The sequence below is a fragment of the Phaeodactylum tricornutum genome, chromosome 17, assembly GCF_000150955.2.
Source record: "Phaeodactylum tricornutum CCAP 1055/1 chromosome 17, whole genome shotgun sequence".
In the NCBI taxonomy this organism is placed as follows: domain Eukaryota; phylum Bacillariophyta; class Bacillariophyceae; order Surirellales; family Neidiaceae; genus Phaeodactylum; species Phaeodactylum tricornutum.
In genome coordinates, this window is record NC_011685.1 from 675,187 (window position 1) to 699,914 (window position 24,728).

General features: G+C 49.6%; 6 protein-coding genes and 1 pseudogene across 7 annotated transcripts; 2 read left to right on the forward strand and 5 right to left on the reverse strand.

Annotated features, from left to right (window-relative positions):
* PHATRDRAFT_48493 (predicted protein) lies at positions 1 to 1,998 on the reverse strand. The gene is given in 3 exon segments (XM_002182972.1): positions 1 to 284; positions 304 to 1,273; positions 1,429 to 1,998. 3 exon segments carry the CDS (start codon positions 1,934 to 1,936, stop codon positions 107 to 109), a joined length of 1,656 nt encoding a protein of 551 aa, XP_002183008.1. The 5' UTR covers positions 1,937 to 1,998; the 3' UTR covers positions 1 to 106.
* Positions 1,999 to 2,878: 880 nt separating this feature from the next.
* PHATRDRAFT_52418 lies at positions 2,879 to 5,867 on the forward strand (annotated as a pseudogene; the record flags this gene model as incomplete). Its single annotated transcript is given in 3 exon segments — positions 2,879 to 3,907; positions 3,938 to 5,750; positions 5,768 to 5,867. Coding segments are annotated over 3 exon segments (2,942 nt in total), but the record flags the coding sequence as incomplete, so codon positions are not given.
* Positions 5,868 to 8,119: 2,252 nt separating this feature from the next.
* On the reverse strand, positions 8,120 to 10,712 carry PHATRDRAFT_48494 (predicted protein; the record flags this gene model as incomplete). Its single annotated transcript, XM_002182973.1, has 3 exons — positions 10,176 to 10,712; positions 9,033 to 10,045; positions 8,120 to 8,338 (listed from the first exon to the last, which is right to left on the reverse strand). The coding sequence occupies exons 1-3, from the start codon at positions 10,690 to 10,692 to the stop codon at positions 8,120 to 8,122; spliced, it is 1,749 nt and encodes a 582-aa protein (XP_002183009.1). The 5' UTR covers positions 10,693 to 10,712.
* An 886-nt stretch (positions 10,713 to 11,598) lies between these two features.
* Positions 11,599 to 13,448, reverse strand: PHATRDRAFT_48495 (predicted protein; the record flags this gene model as incomplete). The annotated part of the gene is made up of 3 exons (XM_002182974.1): positions 12,904 to 13,448; positions 11,921 to 12,783; positions 11,599 to 11,643 (listed from the first exon to the last, which is right to left on the reverse strand). The coding sequence occupies exons 1-3, from the start codon at positions 13,412 to 13,414 to the stop codon at positions 11,599 to 11,601; spliced, it is 1,419 nt and encodes a 472-aa protein (XP_002183010.1). The 5' UTR covers positions 13,415 to 13,448.
* Positions 13,449 to 14,549: 1,101 nt separating this feature from the next.
* On the reverse strand, positions 14,550 to 16,233 carry PHATRDRAFT_48496 (predicted protein). The gene is made up of 2 exons (XM_002182975.1): positions 15,657 to 16,233; positions 14,550 to 15,580 (listed from the first exon to the last, which is right to left on the reverse strand). Exons 1-2 carry the CDS (start codon positions 16,153 to 16,155, stop codon positions 14,697 to 14,699), a joined length of 1,383 nt encoding a protein of 460 aa, XP_002183011.1. The 5' UTR covers positions 16,156 to 16,233; the 3' UTR covers positions 14,550 to 14,696.
* A 1,050-nt stretch (positions 16,234 to 17,283) lies between these two features.
* Positions 17,284 to 18,750, forward strand: PHATRDRAFT_38974 (predicted protein; the record flags this gene model as incomplete). Its single annotated transcript, XM_002182846.1, has 1 exon — positions 17,284 to 18,750. The coding sequence occupies one exon, from the start codon at positions 17,284 to 17,286 to the stop codon at positions 18,748 to 18,750; it is 1,467 nt and encodes a 488-aa protein (XP_002182882.1).
* On the reverse strand, positions 18,731 to 24,216 carry PHATRDRAFT_48497 (predicted protein; the record flags this gene model as incomplete). The annotated part of the gene is made up of 2 exons (XM_002182976.1): positions 18,731 to 18,931; positions 18,961 to 24,216. The coding sequence occupies 2 exons, from the start codon at positions 24,214 to 24,216 to the stop codon at positions 18,902 to 18,904; spliced, it is 5,286 nt and encodes a 1,761-aa protein (XP_002183012.1). The 3' UTR covers positions 18,731 to 18,901.
* Positions 24,217 to 24,728: the final 512 nt, after the last annotated feature.

Genomic DNA, 24,728 nt, shown 5'->3' on the forward strand with positions numbered 1-24,728 from the left:
GATAAATTTTTCGCTGACTACAATATGTGCAAACCACATTCCGAAAAAGCTCCTAGTAAACCGTCTATGTCAAAACAACTGCTTGCAACGTTGATCGCTTAACAGTTTACTCACGGCGACCAAGACCGATTTGAGTATCAAGCCGGCCACACAATGGAGTGAGCGATTGTCTTGGAAGCCCATCATCACCAGCGAGGACGACACGCTCGGTGCCGGCCACGCTGTGGTGACCACGAACGAAGACATCTGAATCCGCTACAGCATCGCCTAAAAGCGGTGCACACCTGGCCATTAGATTGGCACTGTGGCAATACCGGAGAAGGTGTTGGTGCGTTGGAGGGAGAACGAGTGGGTGCCTTTGTAGGAGAACGAGTGGGTGCCTTGGTAGGAGAACGAGTGGGTGCCTTGGTAGGAGAACGAGTAGGTTCCTTGGTCGGAGCAAGGGTGGGTTTCTTGGTGGGAGCACGAGTGGGCGCCTTGGCCGGAGCAAGGGTAGGGTTCTTGGTTGGAGCACGAGTGGCAAAGGGTGTGCGTGTAGGTTGCTTCGTAGTCTGCGGTGTAACGGGAGCGCCAGTTGGATTAGGAGTAGGTCTGCGGGTTGGCGAGCGAGTGGGCGCCAGTAGAGACGGGGCTACCGGTGGCAATTCCGAAGTGCGCACAAGTCGGTTGGAAGATTCCTTTACATCGCTTATTCCATTCTCCAACGCATCCGATGCGATAGAATCGGTGCTTCTTCCCGCTTGTAAGTAGAGCGCGGCAACACCTGCAACGTGTGGAGCAGCCATAGATGTACCTGACTTCGTAGTTGTGCCGTTGCTTTGAGAAAGCGACAGGATCCCGGATCCTGGTGCAAAGATGTCAACACAACTACCCCAGTTGGACCAGCTCGAACGGCGCTTATCGCTATCAATCGAACCAACTGCTAATACTCCCGACGCAGATGCAGGAGAGTAGTTGCAGGCATCATCGTCGCTGTTTCCGGCAGCAACCACAACTACCACGCCTGAATCTGCTGCGGAAGTTATCGCGTTGTTGAACGAAGTGCTGATGCCTCCCCCAAGGCTCATATTGATCACAATTTTTCGGCTGGGATCTGACATCTTGATCTGGGTTACATAGTCAACGCCAGCAATTACTGCACTGTATGATCCACTACCTTTTGCGTTGAGAACCTTCACATCGTGGAGGGACACCGTCTTTGCTACACCGTATGTTTTCGAACCGACAGTTCCGGCCACATGGGTACCATGCCCGTTGAGATCGGATCCGCACTCTGCATATAGAAGAGACAAATACCGGTCAGTGAGTACTATATCATACCTCCAGATTTTGAGTTTGCACAATGTGATTGCAACTAGAAGTAGGCCGTAGAGCAATTTCCATAATACAATGTTGGCCTCGTTGTACACAAAAAAACCATAAACGTACCTTCAGGAGTGAAGGACACGCAACTCTCGACACGCCCTTCGAGTTCGGAATGATTTGCTTGAATTCCCGTATCAAGAATGTACACTTCGACACCAAGTCCCGTATACGTGTAATTATATCTTCTGTCGATTGTTCCGTCAACTATGTCAAGCCCCCACGTCGGATCAATCTGTACAGCATCGACCTCGACAACGGCATCCTCTGATACCAGGAGCACGTCATCCAAATTGAGCATGAAGTTCAACAATGTGTTTGGGAGGTCCTTGACAGCAAATCCTTTCATGGCATAGTAGTAGGTCTCTATGATACTGTCTCGGAACGCGCGTTTCAGGACGTGGGTTGCAAAACCCCTAGAATCCGAGATGCTTGGATTCAATTCTATTATGTATTGTCCCGGAATCGAACGACCTGCCAGCGCACGGTTGAGCTTGCGGTGTGGGCCCAAAGTGGCCAACACCGGTAGCAGAAACAGTGCATTTACCGTGGTGATCCAGCAAATAAGGTTCATGGCTTTTCAATGCTTCACGAAAAATGTACATCCGCTTTGTTCGTTGTTTGCGGAATAGCGGCTGGTAGATATGTGTGGTAGGTTCTACAGATCGGTACCAATGTAAAAATGCTCGTCGGAGGGGAATAGTCGGAGTGCAATCGCCCCTCCACTGCCCTCCGTTCTGACATAAATTTCTCCATTCCCATGACCTTAAATATATTGAGGTTAACTGCTTGCAGTTAACATTTTCCAATGACCGGAAAATACAATGAGTCCCGGGTTTCGGAGAAAATATTTGAAAAACGGTGTATGTGTATATTGATTTTTAAAATTAAGATGGGAAATAGATCATTAACTAAATTTGCAAAGTTCACACACGAAGCGCCGAAATTTGAGATGACTGTCGATCGGACAACTCTCAGTTTCCGACCATGAACAACATAGCAGCTAATGTAAATACAAATAACAACGATTGTGAAATTTGTGCTTCCTTGCCAGTATATAACAATTGAAAATTCTCACAGACAGTTGAAAGCCAAGTAAGTAGGTTGTAATCCATTCTCACTTCCTCATCGTTGTTCGCCTTCCTCATGAGGGGTCGCACACCTCCTTGCTATGGATGAGAGAGCTAGTGGCAAGTGCCAACTTCGCCAAAAAACAACTCGCAAGAAGAAAGACATGTTGATCCAACTCCCGGTAAGGACAACGTCTCACCAGAAGTTCAATCACTTACTGCTAAACGCCAAGTCACTTCCGTCCCACACACAACGAATCACAGCCCCACAGTCCCTACAAATATCCAAGAGTACAGTGTAGACTCATAATCTTCGTAGTTCATCGTTTTCCTCAACTGTGATCTCCATCGTCGTTTTGTGTTCTTCAATAGAACTACGAAGCAACCCCACCGTCTTTACGCCCCTAACCCTGCCCTCCCGCCCATCCGCAACCTCTTCGGTCAGGATGTCGACCTCGGCTCATTTCAAACTGAGCGACTTTCCTCACACAGTCCTCGACCCGATCGCCACCCTCACCGTCCCACCGACCTACGCGACCATCAAGCGTGCCCAACGCCAGCTCATGACTAACGCCGCCGCCATTCCCACACTCAACGGAGGTGGCGCCCACGGCCATATGGCCTTGACCCTGACCGCCCTTGCCTACACCGACATCAGCGACGTCCCGTTCGTCATTCCCGTCGCCCCTCCGGCCAATCCGCCTCCCGGCGCCACGCAACCACAAATCACCGAAAACAACCGCATTCATCAACGCGACGCCAACATCTACAACCTTTATGTCGCCGTCAACAACGCGCTTCGCCAGCAACTTCTCGACGCAGTCCCCCGCATTTATGTCAGCGCCCTCGCCCATTCCATGTTCGAGTTTAGCAACGTCACTTGCCTCGACTTGCTCTCGCACCTCTGGACCAAATACGGTACCATCAAGCCCGCCGAGCTCCAGAAAAATTTCCAGTCCATGTACACCCCTTGGAACACGACCGAACCGATTGAATCAGTTTTTCTTCAGCTCGACGAGGCCATCGCTTTCTCTGTCGACGGTAACGACCCCATCTCGGAAGCTGCTGCTGTTCGCGCTGGCTACGAAGTCATTGCGCACTCGGGCCTGCTCCTCCCAGACTGCAAGGAATGGCGCAAATTGCCTACTGCTGCTCACACCCTTGCCCATTTCCAGCAGCACTTTTCCCTTGCCGACGAAGACCGGCGCCTCACGGCCACCACCGGTTCCCTCGGCTACGCCAACGTGCTTGCTGCTGCCCCCTCTCTCGCTCCTGCCACGACCTCCGACGCTCTCAGCCTTCCTTTCTCTGCGCTCTCTGTGTCCCAGACTTCTGTCTCTTCGCCGGACATGACCTATTGCTGGACCCGTGTTACCAGCAAAAACCGGCGCCATACGAGCGCCACGTGCAAGAACAAGGCCCCTGGCCATCGCGACGACGCGACCGCCACCAACACTCTCGGCGGATCCACCAAGGTTTGGACCGCTCCCCAGCCCCCTGAATAGGAAAGAGGGACGGCTACGCCGATGGTTAACTCTAATAATACCGATTATTTAAATCATATTACTAGTCTTAATTCATCTGTAGTCCCCTCCCCGCCTAGTCCCCATACCTCGGCCATTGCCGACACCGGATGCACGGGCCATTACATCACCGTCAACTGCCCCCACACCCACAAACGTCCTGCAAGCCCCAGCCTTGCCGTCCGTGTCCCTAACGGCGCCGTCCTCCACTCAAGCCACATTGCCACCCTGGCCCTCCCTGGCTTTTCCCCTTCTGCTTGCCAGGCCCACATCTTCCCGGGGCTTACCTCGCACCCACTCATTTCGATTGGACAACTTTGTGACGACGGCTGCACTGCCACTTTCTCAGCCACTCGCCTCGAGATCCACCGCGACACTACACTACTCCTCTCCGGCACTCGTGCACCCACTACCGGCCTCTGGCACCTTGATCTTACCCCTGCCAAGCCTCCTGCCACAGCCCACGCTCTTGTTCCAAACACTCCCCTTGCTGACCGCGTCGCTTTTATTCATGCCTCGCTCTTCTCCCCGGCTCTCTCCACATGGTGCCAGGCCCTCGACTCCGGCCATCTTGCAACCTTTCCCGAACTTTCCTCCCGCCAGGTCCGCAAATATCCACCTCATTCCCCCGCCATGGTCAAGGGCCACCTCGACCAACAACGCGCAAACCTTCGCTCCACCAAGCTTCCCCCTGTAGGTTCCCCCATCACGACGGAGCCCCCTGCCGCCGCTGTGCCCGACCTTGACCCTCCCGACGCCCACCCGGTCACACGCACACACCATGTCTTTGTTGCCCACCAACGGGTCACCGGTCAGATCTACACGGACCAACCGGGCCGCTTCCTCACTCCCTCCAGTGCCGGCCACAACGATATGCTTGTTCTCTATGATTACGACAGCAATGCTATCCACGTCGAACTCATGAAGAACAAGTCCGGCCCGAGATTCTAGCCGCCTATAAGCGCGCTCATGCTCTTTTCACCTAGCGCGGCCTTCGTCCCCAACTCTAGCGTCTTGACAACGAAGCCTCTGCAGCCCTCCAGTCCTTCATGTCCTCCGAGCACGTGGACTTTCAGCTGGCACCCTCCCCATCTACACCGTCGTAATGCAGCCGAACGGGCCATCCGCACCTTCAAGAACCACTTTATTGCTGGTCTCTGCACCACTAACCCGGATTTTCCCTTGCATCTTTGGGACCGCCTCCTCCCACAGGCCCTCATTACCCTCAATCTTCTTCGTCGCTCCCGCATCAATCCCAAGTTGTCCGCCCACGCACAACTTCACGGTGCCTTCGACTACAACCGCACCCCGCTCGCTCCTCCTGGCACTCGCGTCTTAGTTCATGTCAAGCCCGCTGTTCGCGAAACCTGGGCCCCCCATGCTGTTGAAGGTTGGTATCTCGGCCCCGCTCTCAACCATTATCGCTGCCATCGCGTCTGGGTCACGGAAACACGTGCCGAACGTGTTGCTGACACCCTTTCCTGGTTCCCGACCCGCATTCCCATGCCCGCCGCTTCGTCCACCGACCGCGCCCTGGCCGCCGCCCGTGACCTCGTCCACGCCCTCCAGAATCCTTCCCCTGCGTCTCCGTTCGCCCCCCTCGATGCCACCCAGCACCAGGCACTCACAGATCTTGCCACCCTCTTTGCCACTGTGGCCGCCCCAGCCGACGACGTCCCTGCACCCGCTCCCGTGCCTCCGGTCCGGCCCCCTGCCCCAGCAACTCACCTTGCTCAGGTCCGTTTTGCCGTTCCGCTTGTCACGGCCGAACATGCCCCGGCACTTCCGAGGTTGCCCATTCCGGCCCCAGCACTTCCGAGGGTGCCCACCCTGGCCACCTATCACTCTCGCACCGGCAACCCCGGCCGTCGCCGCCGCACAGCACGCAAACAACCGGCAACCCCAACCCTAGTTCCGGCGCATCCCCACAACACCCGCACCCGACCCTTTCTTGTCCCGGCTTCCGCCAACGCCGTTGTTGACCCCGCAACCGGCACCTCCTTGGAATATCGCCACCTGCGCTCCGGCCCCGACGCTCCCGATTGGATTCGCGCCGCCGCCAACGAAATTGGACGGCTCACCCAAGGCAACCCGCCCCACAGTACCACCGGCAGCCACACCATGCACTTCATCGCGCATAATGCCATTCCTCCTGGTCGCAAGGCAACCTACTTGCGCATTGTCGCCAGCATTCGCCCCCAAAAGGCCGAACCCAAGCGCATCCGGTTCACCGTTGGTGGCAACCTAGTTCAGTACCCCGGAAAGGTTAGCACCCCAACTGCTGATATCACCACCGCCAAGATCCTCTTCAATAGCGTCCTCTCCACGCCCGCCGCCAAGTTTATGTGTATTGACATCAAGGATTTCTATCTTGGCACCCCCATGGCTCGTTACGAATACATGCGCATCCCGGTTCCTGACATTCCTCCCACCATCATGGCTCATTACCAGTTAGCTCCACTCATTCACAACAACTCTGTTACCGTCGAAATTCGCAAAGGTATGTACGGCCTACCCCAAGCCGGCATTCTCGCCCACGACCGTCTAGTTGAACACCTTGCTGCCCACGGCTACGTTAAGACGAAGCATACCGCCGGCCTTTTTCGCCACGTCACACGCCCGATTCAGTTTACCCTAGTTGTGGACGACTTTGGAGTGAAATACACTGGCACCGAACACGCGCAACACCTTATCGACACTCTACAAGCACTTTACACCATCACCATTGACTGGGACGGTACTCGTTATCTCGGACTTACACTTGCTTGGGATTATGAGCGTCGAACCCTCGACATGTCCATGCCCGACTACATCGACCAAGCCCTAACCCGCTTTCAACGATCGCCCCCTCCTACGTCTCAACATGCACCTCACCCTTGGACCCCTCCAACTTATGGCGTTGCAACTCAACTCACACCAGTCCCTGATACCACTGAACCTCTCAATGCATCCGACAAGACCCACCTGCAAGAAATCATCGGAACCCTACTTTACTACGCTAGGGCTGTCGACTCGACCATTCTCGTGGCTCTCGGCACTCCGGCCTCGGCACAGTCAACTGCAACCCAAGCGACCCTTCACGCCGCCGAACATTTACTTGACTACTGTGCCACTAACCCACATGCTACGGTACGTTTTCAGGCTAGCGACATGTGTTTACACATTCATAGTGACGCTTCCTACCTTTCCGAGTCGAAAGCCCGTTCTCGTGCTGCAGGTCATTTTTTCCTCAGCAGTCGACCCCAAGATCCCAATGCTGCTCCCGCTCCGACTGATCCGGACCCTCCCAATAATGGTGCTATTCATACGCATAGTTCCATCATGTCCGTTGTTCTTTCCTCGGCCACCGAAGCAGAACTCGGTGCCCTCTTTTACAACGCCAAGGACGCCACCGCTTTCCGGGTCACTCTCGACGAGCTTGGCCACAATCAGCCACCTACCCCTATTCAGACCGATAACGCTTGTGCCTCCGGCATTGCCAATGAAACCATCAAGCAACGACGTTCTAAAGCCATTGACATGCGTTTCTACTGGGTTAAAGACCGCGTCGAGCAAAAACAGTTTATTATTTACTGGCAACCCGGCCTCACGAATTTGGCCGACTATTTCTCCAAGCATCATTCTCCCGCACATCATCGCAAAATGCGCTCGCACTACCTTTTTGAACAGTCACCAACCAATGACATAGCAACTTCTCATTTGCAGCAAGGGTGTGTTGATCCAACTCCTGGTAAGGACAACGTCTCACCAGAAGTTCAATTGCCTACTGCTAAACGCCAAGTCACTTCCGTCCCACACACAACAAATCACAGCCCCACAGTCCCTACAAATATCCAAGAGTACAGTGTAGACTCATAATCTTCGTAGTTCATCGTTTTCCTCAACTGTGATCTCCATCGTCGTTTTGTGTTCTTCAATAAGACATCCATACCATATTCCAAAATTCGAGTATAAATCAGCCTTGTATTCCTTGCCTGCAAGCCAGACCGTAGACATGTGGCTACATCTGATGGCGGAGTCGATCTGTTAGGCTTGGACAGCATAGCCCGGCTCGGGATGTGAAAGTATTTGAACTGAAGAAGAATACTTCTAAGTCTGTTAAGATTGCTGCCCTGACTAGATGCATATTTACTGCTGGCAATATCAAATTATTGTAATCAGAGATCAGGCTTGCTTATCCATTTTCTGCTTTCGCGAGCTTCCCAGATTTGTCGTTTGATGTGTTGTGGCATTCATTGTTCTTTCTTCCAACAGAAGCATTAAATTGATGACTGTCTTTGAAACTCCCTTGCAGTCGCATGGACTAGACAGTTTCTGCAGCATGTCGAAGGAAAAGGCTTCGAAGTAGTGGTCACCGACTTCTTTGGCTAGACCGGCAGTAGGCTGGGAAAAGAAGTCAGCGGCGTTCACTAGTCGAAGAAAAATGACTTGGGTCGAATTATAAATATGCTACTGGCCAACTTCTCTCTAATTGTTGATATAAGTGTTTTTCTGGCGGTATTTCCAAATTTTTGGTGATCAAGCAATCTCCCGGGATTTTGAGAAACGCAAGTCTGTCAGCTGCTGGGCCGCCGGAGGAATTTACTGCGCAACAGTAACCCGTTGGGGCAAAGACTGTTGATCGAGCTTTGACCGTCGCGCAACACTTCGATCACCATTTCACAGACCATCCTGTTCTTTCCGTTGGTAGTATTTCATGGGATGATCCCTAATACTGCTGGATATTCTGCATGGTCCCGTTTCAATAAGCTACCAACACGGTACCGATAATCATAGAATCAGTTTCTATAACGACGTTTGCGCAATACTAGCGCTTATGTACTACGGAAAGACAATCACTTCTCAGAAGGGGTACCTCCAGGGAGGCGCCCATTCCGCGCGAAATCTTGCAAAAGTGTTTGGATATGGCCTACCCGGCTTAATGTGAATGCCGGACTGGGCGGATAGTGGAGTGGGCGACCGTCTTGGAAGCCCATCCTCACCAGCGAGGACGACACGCTCGGTGTCGGCCACGCTGTGGTGACCACGATCGAAGACATCTCAATCCTCTACAGCATCGCCGGAAAGCAGTACACACCTGTCCACTAGACTGGCATTGTGGCAATACCGGAGAAGATGTTGGTGGAGTCACTGAAGCACCAGTTGGTGCCTTGGTCGGAGCACGAGTATTGCTTGGAGCACTGCTCGGCGCCTTGGTCGGAGCACGAGTTGGTGGAGGCACTGGAGCGTTGGTCGGAAAAGAAGCTGGAGTCTTTGTCGGAGGCGACGAATCTGGCTCAATCAAAGGTATGGCGTCGATAGTGGGAAGGTTGGGAACGGCGTCTTCCGAGGGTTCATTTGAAGGCGACGGCGTCGGGCGACCGGTAGGTTCACGAGTGGGTTGGAGGGTTGGTGCGGGAGTGGGTTGACGTGTGGGTGCACGACTGGGCGACTGGGTTGGTAGAGCTACCAGCGGCAGCTTTGCAGTGCTTATTCGGAGGTTGGGGGAGCCTTCCAGATTCGAAGAGAGCTGATCCTCCAACCCATCGGACGTAATGAAATCGGTGCTTTTACGCGCTTGCAAGTACAGTGCGGCGACACCAGCTACGTGTGGGGAGGCCATGGACGTGCCCCACTTTGTAGACGTGCCACTGTTTGGGGACAGCGATAGAATCCCGGAACCTGGCGCAAAGATGTCGACACAGCTGCCCCAATTAGACCAAACCGAACGTTGGTTACTGTTGTTGATGGAACCAACCACTAATGCTCTCTCTGCAGATGCAGGAGAGGAATTGCAGGCATCTTCGTTACTGTTTCCGGCAGCGACTACCACTACCACGCCTGAATCTGCTGCGGAATTGATTGCGCTGTTTAAGGCTGGACTAAACCCTCCCCCGAGACTCAAATTCATAACAATGTTGCGGCTGGGATCTGCATTATTGATCTGGGCTACGTAGTCGATGCCAGCAATAACTCCGACGTAGGATCCACTACCATTTTGGTTGAGCACCTTGACGTCGTGCAAAGATGCTTTCTTGGCTACACCGTATGTTTTCGAACCGACAGTTCCGGTCACATGGGTACCGTGCCCGTTGAGATCGGATCCGCACTCTACACAAAGGAGAGACCAACGTTTGTGAGTTGACTACCTTTTCGTCATTTTCTTTTTTGACGTAGACGGTGGTAAGAATCTAAGTGAATCATCAAATACAGCGACATTCGCCACTGACGCAAAACGCACCTTCTCCACTGTAGGAGACGCAGCTCTCGACGCGACCTTCAAGGTCCGGATGATTTGCTTGAATACCCGTGTCAAGAACGTAAACATCGACGCCTTGTCCCGTAAACGCGTAACTGTAGAGGTTGTCAGCTTGTCCATCAATGATGTCGAGGCCCCACGTAGGATCTGTTTGTACCGTTTCCGCCTTCACAACCGCATCCTCCGATACAGAGATTACGTCATCCATGTTGAGAATGAAGTGCAACAACATATCGGGGAGATCCTTGACAGCAAACCCTTTCATGGCATAGTCGTAGGTCGCGATGATGTTATTTCGGAACGCGCGTTTGAGTATGTGGGTGGCAAACCCTCTTGAATTTGGGATGTTTGAATCCAATGCGATGATATATTGTCCTGGGATTGCTTCACTCCCTATAGCTCGGTTGAGTTTTCGGTGAGAGCCCAAACTTGCCGAAGCTGAAGGCAGCAACAGAAAAGTCAACATGACGACAATCAGGTAAAAGAACTCCATGGTCATCGTTGCTCTCGTTTGTCCGCTAATGAACAAATTGTATGCCACCTTTCATTACCCAAGCAATAGGGAGATGGTTTGCTTTCTGGAGGGCACAAGTCGGAGCGCAAAGGCCATACTGTGCGACGGCAATTAGGTGTAGAAAGTTGGGTGCTACAGATTTGTTGAAATTGTTGTTCTGAATTTTGGCTCTTGTTCCGTATCCTAAGTACTCCAACCTTCAGTGGAATCGACAATCTTTGTTGGGAGCCGAAGCGACTCCCTTCGGATGGGAACACTCATCTCGTAGATTTAAGAGGAAGCTACCGGGATCGAGACAAAAATTTGAACAAATTGAGAGCCCCGAAATTTTGGCTTTACGTCACTATTTCACTGCGTTGGGATACATGCTAACTACTGCAGTGGACTTACCTACATTGAGTGGTCAAATCGTTTGTAAACATAGTCTATATAGAACGCTCAATGCCTCGAGGAAGCAGAACTTACCGTTGGCTTTACTTGTAGTGATTGACAGCGAGGCTATCTGAAATATAGATACTTATATGTTATTGCTATACGATTTGATCGGTAACCAGTGGAAATACCATTTGTAAATTTTAAACGAATTCAAAGTGCACGCACTGCTTGACTTAGTGTGGGCTGTGATATTTTCAATTATGTTTTTAAGCAAGAGCCCAACTTATTGTACAATCGATGCCGGAAAAATTGCACTGTATCTGTAGCATCAATGGTGGAAAACTAGTGGGGCTATTACAGTCAAGAATTTTGTGTTATTGGCAGGAAAGTCTGTTCAGCAATCCTCATGTCCTCATACCGCTTGATTTGGCCAGACTCCTTATTAATGCATCATTCCGCTACAGCTGGTGAAATCAAAAAACCAAACAATAACTACCAGAGTATTTAATATAGTCGTTAGCAGCATTTCTTGCACAGTTTGCGCAGTGGACCACTTGAATTCTAAGCAATAGTAAGTGTAAATACTTGCTAATTTTTTGGAACACTCATGTCTCTATCTGGAAAGTTCATCCAAGTGAGATTAGAATAGAGGTAATCCGAGCAACTCAACATGAATTTCAGCCAGAGAATGGCCTCGTCAGCTTTAGCGAGAACGACACGTTTGGCGTAGTCCTCGGCCGCGAAGCCAGCGTCTAACGCATCTCAATCCTCTACAGCATCGACGAAAACGGTTGCAGCCTTGGCCTCTAGACCGACACTGAGGTGGCGGCCGAGGGACTGGAGCTTTGGTTGGAGCGCGAGTAGGTTTCCTGGTTGGAGCGCGAGTAGGTTTCCTGGTTGGAGCGCGAGTAGGTTTCCTGGTTGGAATGAGAGTAGGTGGTGGCACTGGAGCTTTGGCGGGGGAAGAAACGGGAGCTTTGGTCGGAGCCAACGAATCTGAATCTTCCAGAGGCACGGACTCAACAGTTGGGACCTGGGTGGGCGCCCGAGATGGCCTTTGTTCAGAAGGTAGTGCAGATGTACTCACTAGTTTGTTGTCGGAACCTCGAGTACGGGTCACCCGGTTCTTCAAAGCATCGGAAGTGATAGTATTGGGATTTCTACCCACTTGCAAGTACAATGCTGCGACACCGGCCACGTGTGGAGCAGCCATGGACGTACCCGACTTTGTGGTTACGCCACCGGTTCGAGACAACGACAGGATCCCGGATCCAGCTGCAAAGATGTCGACACAACTACCCCAATTGGACCAACTCGAACGACGGTTGTTGCGTTCAATAGAACCAACTACCAGCGCTCCCGACGCAGACGCGGGAGAGTAATTACAGGCATTACGATTGCTATTTCCGGCAGCGACAACAACTACCACTCCTGAAGTCGCTGCAGAATTGACTGCGTTGTTCAAGGCCGTACTGCGGCCTCCCCCCAGACTCATGTTGAGGACTGTTTTGCGACTGGGATCGGTCTTCTTGATCTGGGCCACGTAGTCGATGCCAGCAATAACTCCGCTGAAGGATCCACTCCCCCGCCGGTCAAGTACCTTGACATCGTGCAGAGACACCTTCTTGGCCACACCGTAGGTTTTTGACCCGACAGTTCCGGCCACATGGGTACCATGCCCATTCAAATCTGACCCACAGGCTGCGAAAGGAAGAGACAAGTATTCATGAGGTTACTATATTTTCTCTCATCTATAAACGTATTTTTGGAAAATCACGACGATATAGCTACCTCATGAACAAAAGAAACACACCATCTTACCTTCATTAGTATATGATACGCAGCTATCGACACGACCTTCAAGGTCGGGATGATTTGCTTGTATTCCAGTGTCAAGAACGTAAACATCTACTCCTTGTCCTGTGTATGTGTAAGTGAAGCGGTTATCGTCTTTACCGTCTGTGATGTCGAGGCCCCATGGAGGATTTGTCTGTACTGTATCCGCCTCGACAACCGCGTCCTCTGATACTGAGAGAACATCATCCATATTCAGAATGACGTTCAACAACATCTCGGGGAGATCCTTGACAGCAAATCCCTTCAAGGCGTAGTCGTAGGTCTCGAGGACGTTGTTTCGGAATGCGCGTTTTAGGACGCGGGCAGCGAAGCTATTCGAATCTGGGATACTTGGATCCAGCTCGATGATGTACTGCCCCCGTATGGCTTGACTGCCCACAGCACGTTTTAGTTTGCGGTGCGAGCCTAAACTAGCCGAGGCTAAAGCTGGCCAAAACAGTAAAGTCAACATGACGAGCTGAAAAAGAAAGTTCATGATTTTCACGGCGCGTTTCGCTCGAAGGCTGTAGTGAGCAATTTTGTGTGCCTGGTCTTGGTAAACCATTGCTCGGGAGACTGGTTTGTCTTCCAGGGCTTCTTCACAGCGACAGATGACTCACGCAAATTGAAAGGCACAACAGATTTGATGAAATTTTTGGACTAGTTTGGGAAGTCGGCCTTTTTTCCATGCATACACAGTCTTTCGTGGAATTGACAAACACTGTTCTGAACCGAAATGATGGGAACGCTCCACTAGCTAGTTCGAATAAATTACAGCTAGTTGTTTCTGCTTAAATTTTTTGGAAAAATGTCACAGGCAGGGTCAACGAGTCGAGAGTCCTCAGATTATTTCTTTCTTTTGTATAGCGAGCAAACAGCATTGGAGTGGGTGCTGCTCTCCACAAAGCATCCATATAGTCCTAATGTAAATAGAAATTTTGAGGAAATATGCTAAAGGTGTCAGATAACCACCTTCCAATGGTTAAGTTCCACAGCCAATCTCTCCTTGCAGTCATTGGCCCTAGATTATAACTGGAATTCCTCACCATAGCTTAATCAACCAACCTTATAATTTTAGGATCTACAAAAACCAAAAGGTCTGTTTCTATAGAATAGTTGGTCCCGATACAATCTATCGCTTGACACGACCAACTCACTCCCTTGAGGAGTTCTTCCACTTCCTTTACGCAAAAATTCCGCCTAAGTCTTTTACGGCAGGCGCGGACGCTTTCGCGACAAAGGGGATGGATGGCAAAAGGTGAAAAACTCCCAAAAGGGGACAGAACGTGTTCGCTTTAAGTAGCTTCAATTGGCGCCAGTATATTATTCAATATTCAAACTATTAGCAATAAATGCTAAAAAAGTTGCCACGGATGCCAACCAATGCCAAAAGTATATAGTACAGGAACCAAGAGGTGGCACTCCTTTCTAAACTGCAGTCATTTGTGGACAAGGGTTGTGAAAAGGGGGACGTATGCAGAGACCTTGGTTTGCATCCATCGCAAGTCCAACAATGGGAGAAAAATGGGGAGGCACTTGAGAAACCAAACCCACAATCTTTTCCCCTTTGTCAAGTCCAAAATTCATTCCTTGACCCATTTGAAGATTTTTCCATTACAATGAGAAGTTTTGAAGGACAATTTGACTATATAGAGATTCTACTCACTGTCAGAGTAAAGAGAAAGTTAAAAAAGTGCTTCTTGCAATCAACAAGGCACAACACGAAGTTTTGAGCCAGTATGCCATATGGCAAACAAAATGAAAGGATTATTTGATACTTAGAAACCCCACCAGCTTGATGATGATCGACAAGACTTGAAGACTCCTGTACTTGGAGTCCAGGATCGACTGCAGGTCTGCCCGTCGCAACAGTCAGCTGAGCTGCTGCATAAGCCTCCAGCACCAATACACAAATTTGGATTTTCTTGTGGAACCGTAATCACCACCGGCGCGGTAGTGGGTTTTCGTGTTGGAGCTCGTGTGGGTCTCAGCGTTGGGGCAGGAGTCGGGGCCTGGGTAATTGACTTCGAAAGTTGAGAGGTGGTTGCCAACTTATTGGGAGAGCCTGATAAGTTGGAGAGTTTACCAGCAACAGCGTCAGTCTGGATATTTGATGCTGACCTTCCAGCTTCGAGATACAATGCAGCCACACCGGCAACGTGTGGGGATGCCATTGAAGTCCCAGCCTTTGTGGAAGTTCCTCCTGTAGTCGACAGTGACACGATACCAACACCAGGGGCAAATATATCAACGCAACTGCCCCAGTTTGAGAAGACGGTACGACCATTTGAGCCGTTCATTGCGCCGACCGCAAGCGCACCTGCAGCGGAAGATGGTGAAAAGTTGCAAGCATCTGCATTCGCGTTTCCAGCTGCTACCACGACGACGATTCCCAGATTGGCAGCAGAATTGATGGCGTTGTCCAGAGCAGAATTTGTTCCACCTGAAAGGCTCATATTGATGACCATCTTCTTGCTAGTGTTCTCTCTTTTAATCTTGGATATATGATCGATGGCAGCAATCACCCCACTGTACGTTCCTCTACCCATCGCGTTGAGTACTTTGACGTCGTGAAGTGTGACTTCTTTCGCAACTCCGTAGGTTTTAGAACCGACAGTACCAGCCACATGAGTGCCATGGCCACTGCCATCCGATCCGCAAGCTTTTCCAAAAATAAGGGATATGGTTAGGTACACACTTCTGACTGGAAACTGCCAAAACAGATACTTGCAGCTTACCCTCATTGGCGAAGGAAATACAGGAAGCGACACGGCCCTCAAAATCGCTGTGAGCGGCGATCCCAGTATCAAGGATGTAAGCGTCGACGCCTTTTCCAGTAAAACTGTAGGTATATTTGTCATCGTCAGAGCCATCTATGACATCTAGACCCCAAGTTGGACCGGCTTGCACCTGGTCCATTTCGACAAAGCCATCTTCAGATACGGACAGAACATCATCAAGGTTGAGTAGAAAGTCCAGGACCTCGTCTGGAAGATCCTTCACGGCAAAACCTTTCAGGGCAAAATCGTAGTTCTCAATAACATTGGATCGTAAGGAGCGCTGCAATACTCTTGCCGTAAATCCTCTCGAATCTCCAACGCTGGAGTCGAGTTCGATCACATACTGACCAGGAATTGCTTCACCTTGTTGGACCTTGTTCAGCTTGCGATGAGACTCAACTCTGGCCGAAGCCGACAGGAGCAAAATCGTCAAGAAGGCAAGAGACGTGAGATTCATCGCTAATTTTGTCCGGACTCCCGTAAAATACTTTATGAACTTTGTCGAAGAAGTGGAAGTTAAAATAATGGTTGCACAGATTTCAGCGAAGAAATATGTGAGCTTAATTTCAATTCTTATGGAACCCGCTGTGCTGTCGACATAGGACCTCCTTGGGCCCGACTGAAAAATTTGGAAGAGGCCACGTTGTACGCGCAATTTGGGACTAGTGTACTGAACCGTTTTTTTGGCCGTGAAGGATCAGCGCAAAATCAACGGAGTGGCATCTAAATGTGCAAGTTTGTAGTCACCAAAATTGGCGAAGAACAAGGACTTCTATAAGTAATTCTGTATCAAACATATATCAAATTTTTAACTATACCGGTGTGACCACGACTATTACAACAAGAATTCCCTAAATTTTCATGACCGGAACTCAAAGACCCCGGGAACCGAAAAAAGTCTCATATAAATACTACTTAAAAGAGATTTGAAAAGGGGATGATTCAAAGGCCTAATACCTAGCTTCAGTCACTGATATATTTTCTCTTTCCTGAGTTTATTCCATGTATTTCGAACAATTGTAAGATTGAAAAATCAGACATATGGTTGTCCGTAAGAAGGCCGAGAAGGAGCAAAGACCCAGAATTTCCCGTATATACCTAGCAATTTGACCAGCGTATCCCTTATCTTGATGTAATCTGGCTGCTAAGCAAATGGCCGTGAAACAAGGCGAGCAATTCCGAGGATCAGAGTGTGTACTGTTTTTCCGAATACAGCTTGCGTTAGTTCTAATTGTGCGGACTTTTCCGTGTCTTAGACTAACTAGCTCGATTGAGGGCTAGCTCTCTCTAGCTACTGTAGAAAGAGAAATGTATTTGTTTTACTGTTAAATCGTGGCTGCCGGTTGGACAGACGCCAATCATCCCCAACGAGGTTCTGCTCGTCCAAACATATCAATATGTCGACGACTCCAATTGAGGGGGCCTTCCACTCCGTCGAAGCATCGAATATAGGTATTCGGTTTGCAGCTTTCGGAAGCTGTACGTTGTTGCGCCCCTGTCTTTCTCTAGTAGTCTCCTACGTAAACACATTCGCGTTGATAGCTATTGGTTGCGAAGGCTTCGTCGTTTTCACCAGTCTGCTAACATGAATCGAGAAACACACAAGAGACCACGTGGAGTAGGCTGCCTGGAGTGGTACTCCAATCTCACGGAATGGATTGAGAGATCGGGCGGCACGGCGCCGGCAACGATCGGATTGACACCCGAGCGAGAGCTCCAGGTCCTGCAAGACCCGATAGCTGCCGGTACGGTAGTCTTTACGGTTCCGTGGGAATGCCTCGTTACCGCAGGGCGTATGCGAGAACTGCGGGACGCCACGGTATGGCTCAGCGCAGCGATTCAGAGTCACGATAGAAATTTGCGGTCGACCAAGGATGACACCGCGTCAGCTTTGTACAATTCTGTTCAAGACTGTGCCGTTGCCATGTATTTGGCCTCCCGACCCGCTGAGTATCGTGAATATTTGGCCAGTCTCCCGTCTGATTCCAATTTTTTGCCACGTCAATGGTCCGAGTCGGAATTGAAGGCCCTTCGAGGCTCGCCGCTTCTGATACGGGTCCGCAAGGCACGCGAAGGGATTCAGAAAGATTACAACCTGATCCGTGAGGCATGGAAGGAAATACACTCGTCCCATTCCCCTTCTACAACCGCGAACTTTCCCAAGTTGGAGGAGTTTAGTAGCGCCATGGCAGTTGTTTCGAGTCGGGCGTTTTCAGGAATGGCCGGTTTCGAGACCAAAGGTGGAGCCGTCAACGATACGACCATGATTCCATTGCTCGATTTGTGCAATCACCATCGCGGAAGGTGTGTCACCAAAAACGTATCTTACCGATTTAAGGACGGCACCGTCATGGTGAAAGCGGTAACCGACATCGCCATCGGCGACACTCTCAAAATCACCTACGGGGCTCAAGGAAACGCACAACTTTTTTTAAATTACGGCTTCTGTGTGGCAGACAATTGGGAACCGGATGGTTCCTCCAATGATGCCTTAGAGTTTTTTCGCGATGCTAATGATCTTGAACCGGTCGCGTTTCTCCGAACGGGCCCCAAGTCATACACGTACGGGCCTTTTGTCAAGGCCTTGGAAAGCTTTCGCGATGACAACGCAGAAAGGAAAACTGAACATGACTTTGTCGATCTGGAGGCTTTCTTGGACGAGTGCGACGATGAAGGTGTGGATGAGGAATTTGACTGTTGCTTCGTGGAAAATGACGGTGTATGTGTAGAGGGCGAAGATACAAAGAGCAGCGACATAAAACTACTCGAAGATTTCCGAACACGTCTTCTGGCGATGCAGGACGATTATGTATTAAATGAGAGTTCACAGACGCCTTTTGCGACTACTTTGATTCAGTCTGAATTGCGGATCATCGATTTTTTTCTCCGAGCAGTTGTCGCCATTGAAAAGAGGCTTGACGTTCAGGACATTCAGCCTCTACAATCGACAATAGCTCTGAAATTCATCGATGAATCGCGCGCTCGAAAGCAAGTCGACGAGCTAGCTAAAGTGTTTATGCAGATACGTCACTCAGGAGGGTTGCCTTCTTAGAAATAACATATTACGTCATGCGATACCTTACGCTATTGCATCAGCGGAAGCTGCAGCCAACAGAAACGACGTTGCCAGCTTAGTGTTTACGTTTTCCTTTTCTAACCCAGTTCGACAAAGCAACATTGCCTTCTCTAGCACCCTTTGAGTCTCACAGTCGATGCCAACATTTACCCATTTTCTGTGAAGCCGATTCAATAAATTGAATACAATGACGAAAGTCTTGTGTTGCCGACAGAATAAGCCTAGATTGAAGGGAAGGTCATCGAGAAAAACCGCGAAAAGCCGGTCGAGATCCGCCGGTGGTAGAGCATTGTATGAATGCACATCAGTGCTGGACAAGAAACCTAGCGTCATTTCACCATCGGAAGCTTTTCCCCCGGACCAACTAGACATGGATACAGCGAGCCAGTCTAGACCAAGAACGATACTATCTGGCGTCATCTGCAATAAATTTTCAAATAGCGCTGCCAGCGGGTCAGGTCTAGCCACCGCTTTAGCTTTGGATGATGCACTGGCAAACGAGCACATGATTCGACGCAGTCCTGCTTTCGCTACCGCATCTCGAGAATAAGGCAGCAATGCAGCAATCCACACCGACATCTTGGCAAGCTCGAGCCGTTGCCTATCATCCTCAAAAAAATTATTTCTTACCAGTTCCAGAATAGCAATCGACCGCAGTACCTGAAAGCTGGATAACGCTCGATCCGCAGTATCATAATCGAAAAAACCGATGTTGTCGAACGTCAGCAGAGGAATTTTGATCAAGCATGACGAGTATCCATCGATAACACGCGCATTGGAGAGAGCGGAAACCTCCAAGACAGATTCGATGTCCATCTCGCCAAGCTGGGCAAGCATCTTAGTCAACACAAAGCGCCGCATGCAATTCAAGGCTTTGGGTGAGAGGGCTGTGCTGCAAAGCATTCCTTTCATTCCGGTAAAAAATGATCCAAGTATAGAAGGCATCATTTCATCGACAGAAACGCAACGCTGCCAAATCTCGTTAATTGCCTTTTCAAAGGAAGATGATGGCAATTTCATTGCAAATAACGGAAGAGCCTCAACGAACCTCTGGAAGCTCGGAACTCCCCCAAACTGATTTTTCTTTTCCTTCTCTGGTGCCAGACATAGGCGAAGGGCAAGTGTGACGAAATCGCGACCGTCGAATGTGACCTTTCTTCGCCCTTGTATCTGTGAAAGCAGCAGGTCAATCAACGAGGTCTTGATAGCACAACTTTCTTCTTGCAAGAGCGGCTCAATAAATGATTTCGCAAACTGCTCTGGAAGGGAAAGGCTTTGTAGCACAGCCACAGAAGCGCAAAAGCTGTTGACTGAATTCATAGGATCGATGCTGGCATTTTCCAGCACATCCATAATGCCATCCAAAGCTGTGCCTGATTTTGGACAAGGCAACTTCGAAAAATTGATCGCCAGGCCTTGTTTTGAGGATCTCGTCGGTGGCATCTGAGCCTGCGTCTCTTCGCTCTTTTGCGAAAGCGCTGTCGCAGCGGACAATTCATCAGCATTCATCAAGCACGAGAGAATGCTCATCATGACAAGCGCCATACGTGAGGACTTGGAGTCACTTTCTGACTGAGCTGCCTGGGAGACAAGATCCACGATGCTCTCTAAGTCACTTTGCGACACATTTTCTCGAAGCTTAGGAGAAAGGACAAAAGGAGAAGTTCCGAGAAATGGAAGTAGACAGACTTTTGACACAACGGCGATCAATGACAGGACACAAGCATTGTCGTCAAAAAGCTCGATATTGCCAGCAAGTAGCTGTCTAACAACGTGTAGGGTCGGTCTATTGGATTTCCCATTTACGGCGTAAAATATGTCGCCTAAGCCGTCACTCGCAATGTCGGCCGCGTCGCTGCTCATACGGCTATCGAACGCAGCAGTCTTTTGGGTAGAAAGCGGTTTTAGCTTGTCCAGTTCAAGCAAATCTGTTGCTTGGCAGCTTTGAGCAATAGCTGGAAGGACAATCCCTTTTCCACCTCCCCTTTCCAAAGTTTCTATTGCATGCAGAACAACTATAAAAATCTTTCCATCAATAAGTTTCAAAGCCGGTAGACAATGTGCCAAACTAAAAAACAAGTATCTTGCCACCACATGCTTCGTCATGAGTACTGATATTGAATTTCGGTCTACATCGAGGATTGTATCAAGCAGATCAGTGGTATAAGACCCACTCTTTATGCAGGCAACTATATCACGGAAAAATGCATGGGCGTCATCGAAGCATGCCAGCAAGTCTTCCATCAAAAAGCCGACTGTCCTGCAAATCCGAGAACGAACACCGTCGAGTTGAATCGGGGTCGTAAAGGTCGATAGCGCCTGAGAAATCAGTGCTAGGCCGTAGTATGCACCGAAGTCTTGCTGTCCACCATAGCCTCGTATGGAATGCTCAAGTACCAGTATCACTTGGTCAAGTGATTCGGACGATCCTCTTCGAATGCAATTCACTCCGATGAGGCTGACCGCTAGTTTTGATATGCTGTCCTTATGGAATCGTTTCTCTTTGAATGCTTTCAAAACTAAATCATAGATTTCTTCAGCATACGGTATGCTCTTTGATGATTGCTCGTGCATATCAGCTAGAATATAAACCGACAGCGCAGCTAGCGAGAGGTACATAGCATCGGGAGATACAAACGCTTCATACCAGCTACCAATTTCTTCAAGTATGTCGCCAATCTCCGGTCTCCGAAATGAAACGAGCGTAGCTGCAACATGAAGATAACCTTGAAGAGCTAAGCTTAAAAAGAGAGGATCAGATCCCTCAATGCATGCGTCAGCGTTATCCCTCAAGATTGACAGCTGCGAGCCGTCAGCGCATATCAGTCTGGATATAGCTACGGCAGCCCCCGAAGTGTTTCCACTGAGAAGAGTATCCATTGACTCCGACGTTGGTAAGATAGCAAAAAGGGTTTTTGAATGTCGTTTGGTCACTTTGGAACTACGACGACCTTCCTTAAGCCACAGCGCCGAACCCAGTGTATTATCTTCGAAATTAACAATTTTTCTCGCAAGGCATACAGCTGGATTCGGTCCTTGACACTGCTTCTCAAGTGAAGTATCCGCAACTCCTCCGATGACAATATCAACCAGTAATTTGTATCGGAAACCTGACTGAAGGATTGACGACCTACCTTTCGGGTCCTCTTTTGATTCTAGGAAGGATTTCATTCCCGAGTCGTCTAATCCAAGGAAGTACAGTGGATATGCAGATAGCCCTTTTAAAACGCCTAGTCGGATTCTACATCTTTGCTGGTTCTCTGTGGAGCTTCGGTTTACATCAAATGGTCTGCGCTGCGCTTGACCGTCTTCCAGCGATTTTCCGATGTGAAGAAGCAGATCGATGGCAAGCGAAACCTGCAAAGAAACCTCTGCTGCGGTCGCCGATTCGTTTCCATCGATACTGCCTTTGTCGCTTGGACTAGAGGAAGAACCGTCTCCAAGCAAGAGAACCAACGCCTCTAATACAATCAACGGAAGCTGCAAAACTGCTTCGTAGTCATGAACAGAGCACAGGCGCTTGTTGATAACTTTAATGACAACATCAAAGTCTAGCTCGTCCGAAATGACCAAATAGTGAAGGCTCAAAAGGGCATAATGGACCTGCAAACAACGTATTGGTGATGTCATATCTTCTGTTAAAAACTGTTGAATCCATCCAATGACGTCAGAAACGTCACGAAGTAAATCATCTTTCGCTAAGTCACAGATACTAGCCGATACCGCCAATCGAAGCTCAATAGGTTCGTTGACAAGGCAGGCGCCGAAAGTGTCAATTATGCGCCGATATAAGCGATTGTTTGACCGGCATAATCTTGGGAACAGGCGCACCGCTGCGATCCTGAGGCTCAGGGCCGAATCTTTTTTCATCAGTTCAATTCCTACCAGGTTCCATACATGGTGTGCGCAATGCGGATCACTCACCAGAGCACTACAAAGGAACTCTAAGTTGCGTGTGGCTTGCTTGAAGTCTCTTTTCAGGCATGATTCATTGATGTGGGAAACAATGACGGGGACAAGCTGAATACCCAAATGTGGATACGATGCAACCAGCTCGGTCAAATAGGTTAAAGCCATTCCGCATCTGTCTTCGTCAGCCAACATTGCAGCACCAAAAAGCAATACAGCTAGCTGCTGAGCGGGTGACAGACTTTTCGCCGAGAAATCACACCTCAAAACAATATTACTGAAGAAAGCGCCGCTGGGATCATTTAGAAGGCGCAAAAGATGAAACTTTGGGTCCTCTTCATGCGAGATACCAGCAAGTGAACCATACGAATGATGAAGATGCTGCGCAAGGCTTTGTCTGCCATCTTCGTCAAAATGGCTTGATGTCAGGACCTGAAGAATCGACCTACTATACTGGTCTTCGTATCGGAGGCTTGCCAACATTCGGATCAATGCTTGGCTCTCGGTGCCGGACGTCAGCAGGGTCAAAACACACAATCGAAAGGTCATCACCATGTCGGCCACCAAACCAGCCTCCTCCAGGAGCGGATGCAAAGCACCGACAATTGGCGAGAAATGCGGTGCATACTGGGGAACTTGGTTAGCTAGCCGGAGTAGCACGTTGCTTACCAGATCGTACAACCATTTTCGCAGTCTTACGTGCACCGACGGTTTCTCTGTCTGGCACCATACCTCCTGAGCTACCGCAAGCAGTTCCAATATCCACGATTGGGCTAAATTCAATTGGGCAATCTGCTCCTCCCTCGAGGATAGATTCGCAACGCCGAGAATGAGCAGATTCAATGATGTCATCATCCAGACAATCATGCAGGCGGTGATTTCGGATGACGTATCTAGGGTTGCCCATGCCAATCGCCCTAGTCGTTGCGTGAACAAGACTTTCTCGGTCATGGGTGACTGAAAATCCAAGCAAATCTCAGCCAATAGGGAAGACATGATGACGAATCGCTGAGGTTCAGCCATTACGTGCCCAACAGTTTCATCGATAAGACAGGAGCGAGACGAAACTAGTCGAAGTCGGCGGTAAGAATCGAGAATGGCGGAATCCGGGAAGTCTTCCGATCGATATACCAGCGCGGTGGCATATGACTTTAAACATTCAGACAATGCTGTATAGCCTCTTTCCTGTTCTCGAACGACTTCTTCAATGTGCAGCGTCCAAGAGGATAGGAATGAGAAAGACATGGCTTCTCTCCCAGGGTCCGTGTCAGGTTCTACTTGTAGAATGCGCTCAGTCAAGTACTGAAAAAAGGCTGTTGGGATCGAACAATGCAAGTTTTTCTGACAAAGCGCTCGCCAGACGGTTTCCGACGACAAAGCAATCTGCCCGGAAGTGGTGTAAAATTCCGCCAGATGCTTTCCAAACGCGTCGGCTGCGGCATCGTGGGGCCTACGAACGCTTTCGCTAATAAATTGTCGCACGATCTGCTGAAGCAGCTTGCCCGACTCGGCATCCTGATTTCTTCCCTTCATTTTTTGTAGCTTCTCATAGTCAGGCCATCGACGGCAATTGGCGCATGTCGCACGAAGGCGATCGGGCAAGCAAGTATGGTATGCGATGGGCGATGGCCAGGCTGCCTTTAATTCGGTTTTCCCGCAAGCAACCGAAAAGAGCTTGTTTGCGGTGAATTTGAGATCTTGAAATTAATGCGGTTTGTTGCGGTACCCCTAGAAAAAAACCTAAGATACACTGCTCAAGTCCATGAATACTATGCTTTTACGTAAGTTTACTCCTGAATGAGTAGAAAAACCCTACGACAAGCATATGGGGGTTCAATATTCCTATATCTTGGGTTTATGCTTGTAAGTCTTCGTTTTACGTCTTTTTATTGTATCTACAATCCTTTGGTCCCACAGACACGTTTTAGCCCGTTATCGTTGCAGTTTTCTAGTTTATCAGACCCAGTGTTCTAAGCTGAGGTAGCGGGATCAAAGGTAGGGTGATTTGTTGTGATTTGAGTGTTTGAAGTGATTGCCAAGTCTGA

Coding starts and splice junctions, on each gene's coding strand:
- PHATRDRAFT_48493 (XM_002182972.1), bottom strand. CDS start 1,936: ATGAACCTTATTTGCTGGATCACCACGGTAAATGCACTGTTTCTGCTA. Junction 1,274..1,428: donor CGTGTCCTTCACTCCTGAAG/GTACGTTTATGG, acceptor TTCTATATGCAG/AGTGCGGATCCGATCTCAAC.
- PHATRDRAFT_48496 (XM_002182975.1), bottom strand. CDS start 16,155: ATGAATCTCACGTCTCTTGCCTTCTTGACGATTTTGCTCCTGTCGGCT. Junction 15,581..15,656: donor TATTTCCTTCGCCAATGAGG/GTAAGCTGCAAG, acceptor TTTTTGGAAAAG/CTTGCGGATCGGATGGCAGT.